This window comes from Dermacentor silvarum, chromosome 11 (genome assembly GCF_013339745.2).
Source record: "Dermacentor silvarum isolate Dsil-2018 chromosome 11, BIME_Dsil_1.4, whole genome shotgun sequence".
Taxonomy (NCBI): domain Eukaryota; kingdom Metazoa; phylum Arthropoda; class Arachnida; order Ixodida; family Ixodidae; genus Dermacentor; species Dermacentor silvarum.
In genome coordinates, this window is record NC_051164.1 from 109,421,246 (window position 1) to 109,439,243 (window position 17,998).

Genomic DNA, 17,998 nt, shown 5'->3' on the forward strand with positions numbered 1-17,998 from the left:
CATTTTCGCGAGCCAGAGCGTCCCGTTTGCGTCCGCTGTGAGTCGAGAAACAGCATTGGCGAGCACGAGACACGCGACAACACCGAGACCTCGAAATACTGACCCAATTTCAGTGTCTGTCACTGAAATAACGCCCTCATTCAGAATTTCAAATTGTTATTAGGGTAACAACCATTGGCGTGGTGGGAGCTATGAATAGCTATATGAAGATTACGATCGTGCTTATACAGCGTTATCCAGAGTGTCACATATATCATGAAAGGCGAGAACATTCCGCGGCGAATATGCATACACCGAAGCGAGACAACATAGCATGTTGTCTGCTCCATTGTGTCTCCTGGCGGCTAGTGAAATGTTGCGTGTGCCAGTTGAACGCACTCGACTGCTACCTTACCGTTTCTTCTCCTATGACTGAATTCTGGCAGTTATCAGCTGGTCAGAGTTGCTGTGCTTATTGAACCAGAAACTACGTGATACGCACGCGGATACGAATGCCATTGCTTTGTGGCACGGGCAGCGTATTTTCGCCTTCGCAATTATCTTCAGCTGAGACACTGAAATTGTGGAGTGCTAACCAACATTGCGTTCATGCCAAGATAGGAAGGGTGCGGCGTTGTCGCTCGTGCGTACTTTTGGCATGTGCACTACGCAGCCAAACGGAACCTTGGTAAACTGCTCCTTTCAGCTAGGTCTCATTTGAGCACGGCTTAAGTGTTTATTCGACTTCTATCATACTTCCATTCCTTATTCGTGTATTATCAGTTTTCTGGCTTTAACGTCGTAACTTGTAGTGCCGGTTTACATACTGTGTCGCAGCCTTTTTTTTTGTATTTTCCCCACTTGTAATAGATATTAGTTTTTACTTCCTACCAAAGTCGCTCTTGTCCCTACTTTTACGCAAACAAACCACCATAATCTCCCCTCTTCAGCATCCGATGCTGGAATTCACTGCTCCTCGGATTTAGTCCAAACGTACTAACATAAATATAAATAAATATAATCATCGGATGGAATCCGTACTCCACACATTCATCCAAGAACTCTAATTTCATCCACATGGGACTCCTCACCGGAATCGTTTTTCTCAACACAGCATTGCTGGACGTACTGCTGGCCTTGTATACACCCGGTAAATATATCGTTATATTTGAAGCACCTGCACGTCTGTCGTCATGGTTGACAAGAAAAAAAGAAAACAATGAAAGACTACTGAGCCGCAAGCAATAACGGATCCGTAGCTGAACTCCAATTCCACTCGCTTTCACCAGCAGAACCATAAAAAGAAACAAAACACCGAAGCGCATTATGCACGGACTTCACTGCCAACTGCTCGAAATCCAAACTGATGTCGAAATATAACCCAGTGACTGTCTTTTATAAGGGAGATCCAACATTCAACATTTACTGCACGGAGACATTAGGAATTAGAATACAAACTAACCCTGAAACACAGAAAGCCATTGCGACATATGGCAGACAAAGTGGCTTGTTTCGAGTAGTGTAGAAGGGGTCGACCATCTCATGCGAGAGCGGCGGAACTGAACATGCACCTGAGTATGCATAGAGCGGAAGATCAAAGACTGAGATGAAGATGTGCCTCAGCCAACAATCCGGGAACCCACATTCGTTTCCCGCCTAATCCCCAACAGCGGCCTAGAGCAGTCCCCTTCCTTAAAATAAAGGCTTTATTCATTAATTCATTCATAATGTCTCCCCTGTCATTTCCTACCAATTAGCATGTTTTGCCATGTCTTCAATCAAAGGGCACCATTTCTGGCCCACGTAAATTGATATAAAGGTGAAACAAAGATGTCCCACATATCAAACGACTACTACTAAAAGCGATAACATAGTTGCGTTGCTGACGGCGCCTTCAATTTACTCGTGTTTGCCAACGTCATCCAGCTTCTTCACCAAATAACGTTACGTGTAGCTGATGTCCAAGGCTATTTACAATTTATTTACACGGAAGCCAACGGAGGCCAAGATGGCGACCCTATATCACGTCGGCTTCCTCCTCTTCAGTGCAGCCACACAGTGGCGGCTGTTCCGTATCAGTATGAGGCGGAAAGCTGCGTAGCGCAATTTATAACTTTTTAACAAACACCCAAGAAGGAAGAATCGTAAAGGGAACAGCTGTTTTCAGCATGATAGTTCTCTGGTTACCACCTCCTAAGCGCTCCAATAACAAAGTAGGGACAGGCAAAGTGCAGGTTATTATCAACAAGGAAAATATACTCAACTAGAAACATACGATCTTTTTTATGCACGGCAAAGGGAGTACCGGCTACTTTTAAACTGTAGCATACAGAACAATACCATCTAGTCACCACCACGATCCAAGCCTCCATAGGAAAAAAATCATTTAGGACCTGAACTGAAAGATTAACAGACGATAATATCGGCATTGGTCCAGAAGAATGCGAGGACTAAAAAACAGAAGAAAGAAACGAGAGCAGACGACACAACGCTCCGTAGGCGCCGACTTGAGTTATAGACGAAAAATTGATACGGACGAGAGACTGCAAAACACACGCGACATACACTGCAAAATATAAACGCACTACACTAAGAAAAACAGACAAACATGCCCCCGTCGATATCCAAAACAACTGCGTTCACGGAACACGGTCGCCGTCTCCACTTCCCACGGCCCGGCGGTGGAGTTCAAAGAAGTTTGTCTAGTTTCTTCTCCCACGTTGCTTATTTTACGGTCGGCTCGTAGCTAGCATTGCTGGCGAGGCTCGTGATAGCTTCCTTTCTTTCTTTTCTGTCTTCGTGGTTCTTACGCAACGATCAAGGTCAGGATGGACGTCCCATCCACGAGGCGTGACCGCTCGCAGGTCGCGGCGAGGCAACACTGACCTAGTTCCGAAATTTCCGGCGGCGCCAAGCGAAGACCCGGTATTTTGCTCTCCCTCGCCCAAGCCATCGCCTCTGTCTGCCCTTGCCCATTTCCCAGGGAGAGGAGGAGGTCCCAGACATAATGGCGCTCTTGGCCTTCTTCTTATTCGTCTGCTTTTCCGTTCCTTCTCGTTCTTTTCTTTTCTCTTTTGTTATTCTCTTCCTCATCCTCGTCCTCTTTTTCCTTCTCATCCTCTTCGTTCCTCCTATTTCTATGCCTTTGCAGCCGTTGTCTGTTTTTTTTGTTTTGTTTTTTTCCCTCAACGGGCGCTGTTATAGTGCCAGTATACGTTCAACATATTTCTTCTTTCGCACGCACGCACACCTTTCCTGCCGCTGCATAGTTTATTCAAACATTAGTGCTGCAAGGGAGCGTGCGAACATTCCAAAAGAAGCCGATAATTCGATCGAACGAAACCGAACTGCCGTAGACCATCGTTCCTTAAGGGGCGGCCTGGTGCTCGTTTTCCTGCTCTTGCTGTTCTTTTTTTCATTGTGATTAACGATCTGACGAAAGTCACGCGTTCGAACCCCGTCCGCATGAACCGGATACGGATTTATGGCTCCGACACGCCTATCTCCTGAAAAAAAGAACCTTGCTGACGCTCATGTGGCGCACTTTAATATGTTTTTGCATTTCCACGACGGTATCATCTATGCCGTGGGTGTGGCTTCAACGTTCAGACTCGTGCGTTGTCGATTAAGGCCTAAATCCCCAATCGAAACATTTGACTCGAGAACTCCGAAGGCCACGTGTGGGATTATTACTTTTTTCTTCTTTTTTGCTGAATGCTTGCACGCAAGCTGTGTACGTGACGTTCTTTCGAACCTCGTTTCGTCCAAGACTGCATTGATGACACCCCCCGATGTCCCTTCGCACTAAAAGGCCACGTATCGTTAGTTACGGCCAAATGATCAATATAAGCAGCCACAAGATGTTCAATTCCGGCCTTAAGAAGGCAACTGTGTCAAGTTTTACTTCTGGAATATCATGACAGTCGCTATTTGCACGCGCTGTTTTTCAACATGATTTCTGGCTAGTGTTACCACAACAGTTGTAAACGTTTCAATAACTAAATGTGCAGCGCTAATTTCTTTCCGCGGTGAATAATTTCGCCATTCATTATAGCGGAACCATTTTTACCTGCTCTAATATTTATTTATGCTTTTCCTGAAGCGACGTCACGGTCTAGAGGTTTTCGTGTCCGTCAACGGGAGTTTACTTGGTTCATGAGAAATTTGCGATTCGAGCGATAGCTCCGCCTAGCGCTGAGGTCACGCAGTCTCTCGTTTCCGGATGCTCGCGCCGTGATCTTGATCACATGCACGACATTCCAACAAATGAAATTCTGCTTTCAAAGGGCAGTGCCCGCTAGTGCCGCGGTCAACACATGCCCTTCGTGTTGGAGATTCCAGAAGGGTGCACATATTTAATGTTGCCACAGCACGTGTGTCACTCACAAATTTAGTGCCGAGGTTTTAAGTCGCAATGTAACGCAGGCGCTGTGAAAAAGCTGTACATAGAGGAGGAAGGGGAGAAGATGGGACCAACTTCGATTACCCGGAGTTCTTAAACGGGCACTCAATACAGATAATGCAGGTCACGGCCTCAGTATCTCACAGAAAGTAGTGTAGAAGTGAAAAAAAAAGGTTACATACTTATAGAAAACATAAACACACAACAATAAACTAACGTAGCTGTTTAACATGTGCCTCGACGAACGGACTGGGACTATACGGCACCGCGAAAACCAAGCAATTTTTCGCAGTCAAACAAGTCAACCTGTTGAACTAAGCGGTTCTGCAGGAAGATCGTATATTTAGAGGCCTGCCGAATTTTACACCTAAATAATGAGGTTTAAGTTTCACAAGTGAAACAGCTGTAGCGAAGTGTTTTCGAAGCGCTTAAATGTTTCACTTGGCCCCGGTAATAGAATACTTGAGTGTTAACCGCAATACTTCCAGCGAGACTTCGCGTATAACGCACAATATCAGTATGTATGATTTCTCGCATGTGGCCTTAGTCACCACTTCTAGAAAAGGACCATATTCGTAAGATGTGAAACTTTTGTTCGAATTAGCATTTGTTGAATTACTTTCCCACATTGCAGCCAGAAATCTGGCCATTTCTTCTAAAGGTTCTTTGAGCTGTACTGCACTCATAACGGCATTGTGGATGCATGTCAAAGCTTTATTTGACATCACAGCTAAAGATATACATGATGCGATGTGAGGGACACAGACACAAAGCCTCAAAAATTGGCTTGGCGAAGGTACGTGCTCTCTAAGAAGGCAGAAAAAGGAAATTAGGGGTTACAGGGGAAAAAAAATACATATAGATATACATTTTATGTTCTCAGCGCAGATTACGGTATGCAACTTCTAGCAGTATAAAAAAAAATACATTCGCAATAACGGTTATGCGGATATAAGCGTACCTATAGCAGACGTAAAACAAAACTTAAACATCTGTCTACATATATAACAGCATTCAAGGACGCATGTGTGAAACCTAAAGGCGCTGAGTGAACTCATCGCCCTGCAACATTGGTTCAATGATATCTGGGAGTTTCTGTCATGCCCCAGTCATGCACTGCGTTCAGGGAAGTGGAAAAAGCGCACTGTGCAGTCTACACGTCGAGTGGTCGATACCAGCCTAGAAGCATTGAGTGAAATCAAAATGACCTTATAAAAACAGCGAGCTCGGCGATATTGTAGCTGATCATAATGAGGACTAAATTGGGCGTAAAGGAAACCAACACGAAAGACGCAAACAACTTAGGCATCGTACCGGAAATGCCTGAGTGGTCCACATCATTTGATTGCATAGGGTTTTGGGCCATTTATATATAATACAGAGGTTAGGCAGTATTACCTCCTGCTGAAAGGGCACACCGAAAACAAATATTAAACAACGAACGCTTGTTTTCTTATGTTTGCGAAATGAAGCTCCATGTGACCTGGCCTTGGCGTCCTAGTGCAATCACCTTCGTTAGACCAGGTACCCGGCCCGACTGCGTCTTAGGTATTCTAAAATTCAGTTCACCAGACGTCAATTTCTCATATTCGCAATGGTCGTCTGTTATCTAAGCTGTCTCTCGTCATCCTATTTTATGTTGTCATCTTGCTTACTATTGCAATTCGCCAGTCACAATTTTTGCGCATTATTGTCGCTATACCAACTAGTCACGAAAATGCGTGGCCAAGTCTCGCGCTCTGATCAGACCTTCCTTAAAAAAGATGGTTAATATTTGTCCAGAACGAGCTTTACTCAAGCTCCCTCCAGACTAAGCCTGTCGTCTGCTATTCTTCTTAGCTTCGTGCCTGTTTGTCGACTGCTAACCCGCGGTCTTCTCTCTCTCCCTCAGGTGCGCCACGATGACGAGAGCCGCTGTGCTCCTGTGCTTGCTGGGTGCGTCGCTGGCGGCGTCCCCCTCTTCATCCTCGTCGCAGTCATCGTCGTCGGGTTCGTCGTCTCCGTCTTCGCAGTCCACCTCGGTCGTGTCTTCGTCCAGTTCGACGTCGACCAAGAGGGACGACTTCAGCGCCGCCGCTTCGTCCAGCCACCCGGTGTACTCGCCCTCGGTCGGCTCTCCGTCGTCTGCGTACGGACCTTCTTCGCCGTACGGAACTTCCGGTTCCGGCTACTCCGGAGCGGGAGCCGGGGGGTGAGTCTTCCTCTTTCTGACCACATAACTCCCTCGGAGCTCTTTGCAAGCTCCTCACAGATATGCCAGGTGACCTCTCTTAGAGAAGACATACATTAAAGAAAAAAAATGTGGCACGTAGCGCAAATGTAACAAGATACAAGTTCACCATGCAATGGAGGCTTGAAGTGAACAGCAATGTCCGCACAAGGAATGTCGGTGGAGCCAACATTTCGGCAAGGGGACTTGGTGCTAGAAGCCAAAGTTTCGCTGTGACGAATACAAGCCAGCGGATGTGACCTATTTGCGGTAACACCAGTCGAACAAGAACTGTTGCCAGAAGCCAAAGTCTCGCTATGACGCAGACATTTCTTGTTCGACCCCTGTTACCGCAATTAGGCCACATCAGCTGACTTGCTCGAGTAGGCGGACACAACTCACACGATAAATCTGTGTGTGGCAATAGCTGATTGAGAAAAGTTCCACTAATTACCCTGTAATTATTCACACTACGGCGCACGTCCCGCATGCGGAATTTAACCCGAGCATTCGTGACGTCACACCCCTTAAGCAGTAATCCCGTGCTTAGCACCACTTCCAAGAAATATATATCTTAAAATTTAAAAGCTCAATGCTCCAGTCAACACTTATCGACAACGTGAACAAACGCACTTCTTGATTCCTACTGAAGAGTAACGCCTGAACACGCCCCAGCTAAAGCTCTGCGACCACGCTACGTAAACTATCACAAGACGATTACTTGAATCGATCAATAGCAGGCGAGCGCAGAAGGCGTCAGTGCGGAGCCAACATGTCGACAAGGGGATTCGTTTTCGCCAAAGCCGTTAATACATCGTTGTCGTACGAAGCTCTCACGTGCGCGCCACAACTAGGGCGCGTATCGCATCATAACTCGCGTTACAGAAGAACCTATATTTTTATTCGCTATAAATAACTACAAAACCTATCGTGGCCTAACACTTCGCTACACCAGTGACGGGATTCACAGGTGTGCCACTCAAACCGCCAAATGGTGCGCGTCTTCGCACAGCACCAAAACGTAATGTATTTAGAAAAGTTATTTGTAAATATTATTGCACTGCAGTTTTTTCTCGCTATAATGGCCCTAGAGAGGATGTTAATGTTACGCTTTAAGCGACCTAATCGATGTAACGTCGCCTCAAGTCCCTTTCAGAACCTAGACAGCCCTCACAAAACCGTGACTAAGCCGAGAAGCGTGCTTCTCTGCACACTGCCTCATTGTCAGGAGAAGCCAACTTCAAGGGGACCCATTACGGCCTAGATACGGCATTAGTTTTTATTTTTATGAGAATCTCCGATGAATTCTTGGATGTTTGCCAGACGGTCCTTCTTTATTTATTTTTGTCTACGTCGCCAACATTTAGTTGCACAATAGCTACATCGCATCGGTGTGACTGGGAAGATGACCAGCACAACATATCATAACATTCCCTCATCCATGCATAAAAATTGATTGCGAGTCATGGCTGTACAACTAATATAAACACAACATTACTAAACATTCCCGGCAACGAAAACGTTTTCAAAATGAAATGTGAATGAGAAGATACGTTAGAATAGTGATTCCATTTCTAATCGAGAGCGCCGTAGTCTAGAAGGGATCCTAGCAAGAAATGCACATTATAGTCTTGCAGAAGATTGCATTTGTTTATCGTTTTTGTTAAGGATGAATTATAGTATAGTGTAAAGGCGTGCCCCACTATGGCGTTCGTATCCTTCGCTACAATAGTAATATTATTTAGGGTCCAACAGGGGGCGTAGATTACTTTATGGGCACGATTTCTAGCACGCGCAGGACGACGATGGTAGTTCATAATTTCTCATGGCCTCCCCTTTACAAAAGGCCGGCGACAAATAGTCACTCAGCCTGCTTGAGCAAATCAGGTTTTACTATAACTATCGCATATCCATTCATATCTATCTATAACAATCAGCCTATACGTTGTACTGGCGCCTGAAGCTGCCGACGAAGGCATCAAAAATATTTTGGTTGCCCAGTGGGCGGTACTGCTGCATAAGAGTGATCCGACTTGGCAAGTGTGTGTACACATATTTATGTAAGATATTAGAATGCATGCTAGTTTGAGGCACGGAACGCAAGCCCCTATTCAGTACAACAGGAACACCTCCCCCCCCCCCCCCCCTCTTTCACAAAATAGGATTAGAAGTTCTTCTTTCCATAAAAGCAGCGGACGTGACGCATCTCATGAAGGGAAAGAACATCCGGGTGATATCACTGCACAAACACTTAGCATACATAGACATCAATTGCAGCAGAGCGACTAATGTGTGTGCCGTAAAGGCGGAGTGACGAGGCGCTAGCTAGCATTTCCGAGAGTCGGGTTACGATGCCAGCGTTTCCCAATAAATGTGGCAGCATCGGTGGCGCTTGCTTCTTTCCAACTCCGTGCACTGGTTTTCACCGCTGTACGAATACGGTCCGCGAAGATGTGCACGAGCGAGCACCCTCAAATTTGTTCACACTAAAACCTTGCGGTGAGTTTACAGAGCTCTCTAAAAAAATAAAGAAATACTGGAGTGAACTGTGGCCCTAGTGCATACTGGAGCTGAGCAAGCATGGCGGCTCAGCCAGCGCGGTGAGTAGCACGCGGATTTGGCTAAACTTTGACATTCTGGATTCAAACGACTGAACGTGAAAACTAGCGAAAACACGCAATGCACACAAGGAAGAAGACGACGGAACGAGGCTAGAATGTTGCAGTATTTTGGACCGTGGAAAGACAAAAGCAGAGAGAGAAATGTTGCAGGCATATTATATTATATTATTATTATTATTAGGCATATTATAACAAGTGCGTGAGCGCGACGTCCTTAAGCCTCAGTGACAAGGAATTACGCTTCTCGAGTGGTAGCATATCGGGTGATTTGCTTCTGGATTATGGTTTCTCGAGTTTGTTTTGCGATGGTATTCGCGCATGCGCCGAAGGACAGCCGGCGGTCATATGTTTATTTCCCGTAATAAAATTTCACATAGTTTCAGCCTGTCCCGTCGTCTTCTCGATTGTGTACGCTGCATATTTTCGCTTTTTTTTTCACATTCAGTCACGTCAGGTAGCAGGTCAATATTGTGGGCTGCCATGGCACCAACTGGCCCAGCTCTCGACTTTATGACTTCAAACGACTTCGCGGCTTTACACATTGTTCATTTTAGACAGAATGTTGCGCTATCATCGCGAATGGTAATTCGCATTCATGGCAGCACGCGCTGCATTGATGCGGCTAGAAAGACACGATTTCGCGGAGCTTTACAAATAGAAGGGGTCCTAAATGACACCGCAAGAACGTCCGAAGCCGCGAGCACGAGGGCTGGACAAATTAATTTCCTCGGTTAGTTGAACGATCGCAAACGCTAGCGTTCCTTCAACTTCATTTCGCATCTTTTCATCCCTGTAGTAATTCTTGCAGAAAACTTTTACGTGTCCCATAGCAACCCGGCGTGCACCCCTCCTGCACGCCCCGGTAGCGGCACGCAGGGTGGACGCGACAGAGCTCGGTACTCACCTACAGATCTCCTCTTTAAAAGGCTCAGGGTGTCTGCTACCCTGGCATTTTTTAATTCCCTGATTTTTTCAACATTTTCCCTGTTTATTTATTTATTTATTTATTTATTTATTTATTTATTTATTTATTTATTTATTTATTTATCTATCTATCTATCTATCTATCTATCTATCTATTTATTTATTTATTTATTTATTTATTTATTTATTTATTTATTTATTTATTTATTTATTTATGTGGAATACATGGCAGTCCGTGACACTGGAGGTGCGGACTCGAGCAAAAAGAGAAAAAAGAAATCGTGGTTTACAGCTTGCCAAGTTACCATAGCAACCCACACTTTTGAACTACTACCAGCGCGCTGTAAATCAGGTGGAATGCGCTATCAGATCTGACGGCGTCGTGTATTTCCACCGGCCAGGGCTATTTCACAGTCACCTAACCAAGACCACTATTCATGGATTGCCCAAGTTTCTTTCTGCATACTATAGTTTCGCCATATCTACTGTATGGGCACCTATTGACCTGATTATTATTATTATTATTATTATTATTATTATTATTATTATTATTATTATTATTATTATTATTATTATTATTATTATTACTAATTACCTGTACCTTCCCTGAATTTCTCAAAACTGACAAACATATCGAATATTCTGTTTTCACCGATGGTATACGCATTGAGGCTAACATATACGTGCATTCCAGTTACCACGATACTTTGTTTGACATTCTCGCCGTTTCGATTGCAGCTACGGCTCGGCGGGTGGCTCGGCGGGCGCTTACGAGGCGGCCGCGTCAAGCAACACGTACCACAGCCAGGCGAGCCCCAACAGCAACCTGTACTACTACTACTATCCAGTGTCTAAGAACAGCGGCCAGCAGGCCTCCAGCGCCTCGGACGCCGAATACCAGGTATGATGCGCGTCACTTGAGGATCGGACAACGACGGGTTGGACATTCGATGGTGGTAATGCGATGATGATGATGATGATGATGATCGCCAATGTCGTGCCCTTCGAATAGGACTGGCGGCAAATTAGTCACCTAGACCTGTCTGAGCTACTTACGTGGTACATATCGTAATCTAGCATGCTGCCTACCGCTGCTTTATTTTGCAAGGTTACCTAGCCAGTGAATCATGCTTACCTTTGTCCTGATGCTCTCTAGTGTGAGTACCACTTGCTTTACATCTATCTGCCTCTCTGCTTGTGAACTGGTAACTCAATCAATCAATCATCAATCAATCGATCAATCAATCAATGCTTATTCATGTGTCTCTACCCTGTCGCAGGCGAGTGCAGCGCAGAACTATGCGGGCGTCTCGGCACCCGGCAGCGGCTCGTCGGGCTCCTCGTCGTCGTCGGGCGGCTACGACCAGTCGGCCAGCGCCTCGTCTTCCTCGGGCTACGGCTCTTCCGCCGACGGGGGCCCCTCCTCCTCGGGCTACGAGCACGACTCGAGCGCCGCGGCGGCCGCCTACAACGCGGCCGCGGCCGCCAGCTACCAGCAGCAGCTGCAGGCGTACGCCGCCCAGGGTGGCGGACACTACGGACCCAGTGAGTGGACGATGCGGCGGGGTTACCCCGGAACTTAGTCGCAACAGTGTAGGACGGGCTACCCTTTCCTCAGTTCAGAGAACTCTCAATAGGGGAGCTGCGAGTACGTCTGGGTTGCGGAAGGACGCGGGTTCGGCATTCGCTGTCACCGGTTACCGGTCGACAGAACCGGGTACAAGCAATTTTCGGGTGCGCACTCGACTTGCTTCAAGGTTAAACTTCTCGCTAAGGAAGCGTGCGCTTTTAAACGAAAGTACGCTGTTTGCTAAAGCGAAACACGCCAGCCCATTCCGCGGCAACAATAAACACTCACCGTTACGCTTAACGTTACCGTCCCAAGCACTGGCAGGGGACCAGGGGAGGTATTCCGTAAGTGTACACCTTGTGGACATGTCCATTTCGTCTGCGGCTGAAGTGCTAATTGGCTGGGAGCGCCTGTCTCCTTCTGACATGTACCCCAGCCCAGCCAATCAGAACTTCAGCAGCAGACGAAATGGACACTTACGGAATACTCCTCCAGCACTACTTAGCTTCAATGTCCTGATGAGAGCCGGCGCATTCAGCACGACGCGGCCTTTGGCCAAGCGTGTGACCGAGCGTGAGGGGTGAGTGAGTGAAATAACTTTTATTGAAGGTCCGGCGAGGACGCGAACTCGTCGCGCACCCGGCTAGTCCCACGTCGGGACCGGCAGGTCTAGCCCACCGGCCCGGTCGCGGGCACGCCGGACAGCCAGGATTTGCTTGTCTAGAGCGGGGCTACGCAGAAGCGAGTCCCACTCATCCTTGCTGAACTTGGGGTATCTCGACCCGCACTCCCAGAGCATGTGTGCTAGAGTGGAGGTCTGCCCACAGGACGGGCAGGCGTCGTCGCGACATACGTCAGGGTAAACTTCGTGCAGAACGGCCAGGCACGACAACTGCATCAATGGTGACGAAGCGATCTATTGCGGCCATTGTTCGGAAGAAATATTTTGGTAAGGCTAGTCTGAGCGCTCTCCTACGACAGCGCGGTCTGACGAACTCCTGGGGAAATACTCAATGCGATACGTATACACTGCGCTTGCAAGATGCCGCCTGCCGCGTTTGCGGTGCTTCGACAGCGCGAGTGCGAAGGCGAGCCCTGTTTTTCTGTTTCCGCGCGGTTTTCTCGAACCACCCAGGCGCAGCGCAGTACGCCCACCTGAGTCAGCTGGCGCAGCAGTACGGACCCCAGCTGGCAGCCGCCCAGCAGTATGCGCAGTACGCCCAGCCCGGCACGGGCCACTACGGAGGAGGCGGAGGCGGAGGAGGGTCCTATCCATCACCGTCCTTCCAGGGAAGCTACGACACGTCCAAGAGGTCAGTCATCCCCCCTCCCCCAACCCCCTCCCCCCAACCCCCCCCCCCCCCCCCAATACACTGCACCCCGATACTATACTCTCCTGCTCTTTCGAACACCTCATGCGGAATAGCAAGTTTCTTGCTGATTCAAGATATAAATAACACACACACACACACACACACACACACACACACACACACACACACACACACACACACACACACACACACACACACACACACACACACACACACACACACAATAATAAACCTGAGCTTAATAGAACTCAGTGTCTGCTTCGCTTGAAAATACCTATATCGGCGCACTTCATTGTGCGCTTACGCAAACATAAAGGCGGAAGCAACCATTAATAAGCAGCAGCACGATACAGGATGGATATCTCAGAGCTTCACAGCGATGTCGAGGTGTCACTCCCACAGGCATTCCCTCTTTTCATATTGTGATGAGCCTCCATTAGTTTTCGTGCATCCTTGTCTTTACCTTTTCTTAATAGTATCTCAAACTTAGAAACGTGACTCACACTTTCAGGCAAACAGTTACAATGGGAAGCTAGCCTACCACGGCGCCCTTGTGAAGTAGAAAGCCCTGCATGCAGCAGGGCAGACACCTTCAGTTTCCATTAAAGTATCTCTCCTGCTCATATTCATACTAGAGAACAGTGCCAAATACTGGAGGACGAAGGTCGTTTTCCTTTCCACTCTGCTCGTTTTCCTTTCCGGTGCTACTGACGCACTTCCCCCGGCTTCAACTAAAGGCTTTTCGTAAGCCTCGAACATTTCAATCGAAGTTGCATAGCACGTCTTGTCCGGATTTCTAGCCAGCGGCTACAAAACGCATAGTAGTAGTAGTAGCACTAGTAAAAAACTTTATTATATTCAGTATACCCCCTCTGGATTTTTTCCTCCTCTCTGTCTACTGTTTTAAAGCATATTACCACGCGCGCTCACACAGTCCAGCTATCGTTATGACGACGTACAAATATCTCTTTCTGGAAGCGGAGCGTGCCCCGTTTCGAAGCATATACGGTATAGCTCGATGGTCTAAGCTCTGTAAGAAGATCATGTGGCTCTGGAGTGGAAGCAAGAGCTGCTTTATGCCAATCGGAAGAGTTACGCGAACGCGCCCCTAAGCCGCGTGTCCCTCAACGTCTGAGCATCACTTGCTCATTATCCAGTATCACGCACATCGCGCACCTTCCACTGAAGCTACACGGTATCGCGAAAAAGTAGCCCATTAACGAGTTCCACCCGTCACCAACGGTCTATACAAGGACACGAAATAAAGAACAGGGTCCTCAGAAGAGACCAAAATAAATACCTCAACAAGGCTCAAAAGATGACCGTAAACGACTGAGGCCATGCAGCTAGTCTAAATGTTGAAATGAAGGAGTGTGAAATCACAAACTGAACTATGCAGGTCCAACGCGAGGGTCTTTAACAAGAGAAGCTGGACAAAATCCTGACGTCCTCATATCGTTGCCGTCGTTTTATTCAGGACTTGAACAAGGTCCTGGACGAAGTTGGGATCTAATCACGAAGAGACCAAGGGTGTGAACTACAATATGAACGCTAAACAAAGTTCTAGGCTATAATGGTAAGCTAGAAAAGGTGCTGCTCTGTCCAACTCAACGCCATGCTATGTACAGACACTTCTTAGACATGAGCAGGGCCCTGAACAACCTAAGCAATAACCAAAATAACGAACTCAACACTGTAGTAAACCACGAGTAAAGAAAAGACTAAGTAATGGGCCGCAAATAGGAGGAGTGACAGTGCAACGAACCTCGATCCCTTGTGGTTCTCAGGTACTACGGCCTGGGCTCGGTCATCATGCCACTGCTGGCGCTGGCGGGTCTTGGCCTGCTGATCCCCACGGTGACCAGCCTGAGCGGCAAGAAGAAGCGGTCCATCGATGACGCGAGCCGGGCACACCTGGGAGACTACGCCGAGCGGCTGGAGCGGTACTTCAAGATCTACCGGGCCGCTGTCGAGAGCGAGGAGTGCATGAACCGCATCATCTGCGAGCTGGGAGACGCCGTCAGCAACGTGCGCGGAAAGTCGGCGCTGCTCACGTGAGTGCACGCTCCGGACAAACCGTCAGGCCGAGCGGTAACTCCGTTACCCCTCGTTGGAGCCCTATCGAAGCACTTTTGAATGCTTGTATTCACCCACTTGAAAGTATGCAAACAGGAGCACTCAAAGTGCTCCCCAACAGCACTTAAAACTCTTAACATAAACACTTAACGTTAAAGCTCCAAGAGGCACTTGCAAACGGCACTCGCCGTTGGAGCTCTTTCGCAGCACTTTCGCGTCCGCCAATTCGCCCACTATAACACTTAAAGGTGCTCTAACAGCAACGTTGGAGCGCTTTAGAAGCACTTCTGCGTGCTCCTATTCGCCCACCTAAAACGTTCCTCCACTGTTCAGCCTACTTTACAATGTGCGAACAGGACCACTCAAGAATGTTCCGAGAGCAACTTCCATTGTTCAATAAGAGAGAAAGAGCACTTATAAAAGCCCTCTGCTTCCGGTGCAGGAATGCAAAAATGTTCGAGGACAACAATTTAGGCTCAATGTATGGAACCTACCTGTAAACTTGTCATTCTACCATTTTCCTACGGTCAACGACCTTTTATGGGAGCTACACTCAGCCACCTAGATGACAGACCACTATCGTAAGAAAAGATCCTGGGACCTTGGCGGAAGCACTCTAGCATGCACAAGGCCGTAAACGTCATATTGCGCTTTTTGAAGGCAACCAGACTGTTCGACCGTCTGGGACTATCACTGAACGTTCGTCTGCGAGTGTGTTGTCACTGATTGCCTCTTTATTATCATTCCTTTTTCTTGCATACATATCCCCCTTTGGTAGCTAACGATGCACGGTCTTGGTTAACATTCCTGCCTTTCCTTCATCGTGTTTCTCTTTCTGGCCAAAGCTAAACCAAGATGCCTTTGACATGGCGTTCCCCACACGGTGTTGCTTGAAGACGCTAAATTGTATCAACAGCTTTTTTTGTCTGCATTTATTGACTTGCTCGTTCATTTATATGCATTAGCCTTATGTCATTTCAATTGTCGCAGGGTAATGGAGAAGTTCGCGCCCGGCTGGATGAACAACAAGGTGGGCGTGTTCAAGTCCGCGGCCGTCAGCGTCGACACAACCAAGTGCTCCCGCTACAAGTGCTGAACGCCGCCGCGTAGCGGCGCCCCTGAGTCGACCATAAGCACCATGCAGCCCACCCAACCACACCGATGATGACGACGACGACGACGACGAATACAAAGTCAAACCACCGCCACCCTCCGAGCGTTAAGGACTAAGGCAAAAAGAAACAAACAAAAATTGTTAACAGCTTTCGAATCGTCACACCGAAGGCGCGTTGCGGCTTACGACCTACCTTCACGCTCATAACCCGACAATGCTATTCACTGCCCTCGCATTGCCGTCCATAGTCGAGTAGCGCTCGTCCTTTTAATCCAATCTTGTCGATTCTCCAAGAATTCGTGTAGACAACGCACGTGATTCGAGCGTTTGGAATAGTTACGTTTCGAGATGAGCGTTCGCTCACGTGGTAGACTGGCGACGGCAACGTGTCGACGAGTGAACGTGTCGCAGTTCCCTCCTTGACCAGGAAGAGACGAATCGCTCCTGTTGGATAGGAGTCGGTCACGTGACACGCGGGACTGTGCGGCAGAGTCTTGGGTACGGTCGATTTTCAGTGCCCAGGTCAGGTCACAAGCGGTCGTGCGGCACTAGGACATCAGGAGGTTTGCTAACCGTCCACATATTCGTGGAGAGAAGAAAAACAACTTTGCTGGACGGAAACCAGTCCCGTATTGCGAGAGGTACGTTATACGAATAAGACAAATATACTGCAAGGGCGCACCACCAGGAAATAGAAACAAAGAAAAAGAGCACGAAAACTGTTCGAAGACGTCAACGAACGACTTCATTCACGTGGCCACCACTAATTCAGACGCATGGTGCCGGATCAGTTTTGTCAAAAGCTTGTTTCAGTTTATGAACCCTGAAAAACGTCGGCGGCTTTCTCGAACCTTGTGCAGCAGTGTTACGAAAGATTTCTTTAAGAAACGGGGATTTTAGAAATGCTTAACCTAACTTTGCAAGGCTCCCCGAGCAATCGTTGCTGTTTATAAGTTCGCTGAATACTGGATGCGATCTATAAAGTCCATAAGTAAATGGCGGAAAAGAAGTAATCTTAACAAGAGCAAATAGCTGAAGAGTTGTAAGTAGGTGGTCACAGTTCTTTTTTTTTTTTACATTTCAGTACATATCAAAGGAAAAACAAGCTGCTCTTCGTATTTCGGTGTATCGATGATAAAAGGCAACCGGTACATACACCCCAGTCGCGCAAAAAAAAAAAAAAAAAAGGGACGCCCTCATCCCCAGTTTGGCAAGGACAGTGAACACAACCAAATGATTCTTTATTACGAGCTTTAATGGCCTGCGTTTAATTTTCTTGCCAATAGTACCTTAAAGATGTCAATCACGGCTTTATAACGCGTCGCTGCGAGTTGCCTCGAACTATTTGTTACAGTCCTATTTTTCTTCAGTTCTTGAAAACTCAGAAAGATTCTAGTAAGATTGCATGTCAGGCACATCTATCGCTGCCGGCTGCGAAGATAGTCTGCTCCATTCACATCCATTTGTCTTATCACTTATTTATGCTCTTTCCAGATCTTGTGGTGAAGGCGAGTGTAGCTTACACGAGCGCCACCTGCATTTACAGCTTTTTTTTTTTAATTCATAGTGCCGCTTTCGCCTACGACTCAAAAATACGCATGTGTCGTCTGGAACAATACCTACATACCGCGCAATGCAATGTCCACTGTCGGCAGTTCGAAAAGAAAAAAAAAAACTACGTTGCGAACTCCTACTCGAGCGAATAACGTCAACAGTGGTGCAACCTTTGAATACGTCTCGTCTGGAACTCCTTGCAGTATGGTGCCGTC

General features: G+C 47.3%; 1 protein-coding gene across 1 annotated transcript; it reads left to right on the plus strand.

The window, feature by feature from the left end:
• Window positions 1-6,282: 6,282 nt before the first annotated feature.
• Window positions 6,283-16,389, plus strand: LOC119432828 (putative protein TPRXL). The gene is made up of 6 exons (XM_037699982.2): window positions 6,283-6,572; window positions 10,874-11,036; window positions 11,416-11,680; window positions 12,847-13,018; window positions 14,827-15,093; window positions 16,106-16,389. Exons 1-6 carry the CDS (start codon window positions 6,283-6,285, stop codon window positions 16,209-16,211), a joined length of 1,263 nt encoding a protein of 420 aa, XP_037555910.1. The 3' UTR covers window positions 16,212-16,389.
• The last annotated feature ends 1,609 nt before the right edge of the window (window positions 16,390-17,998 follow it).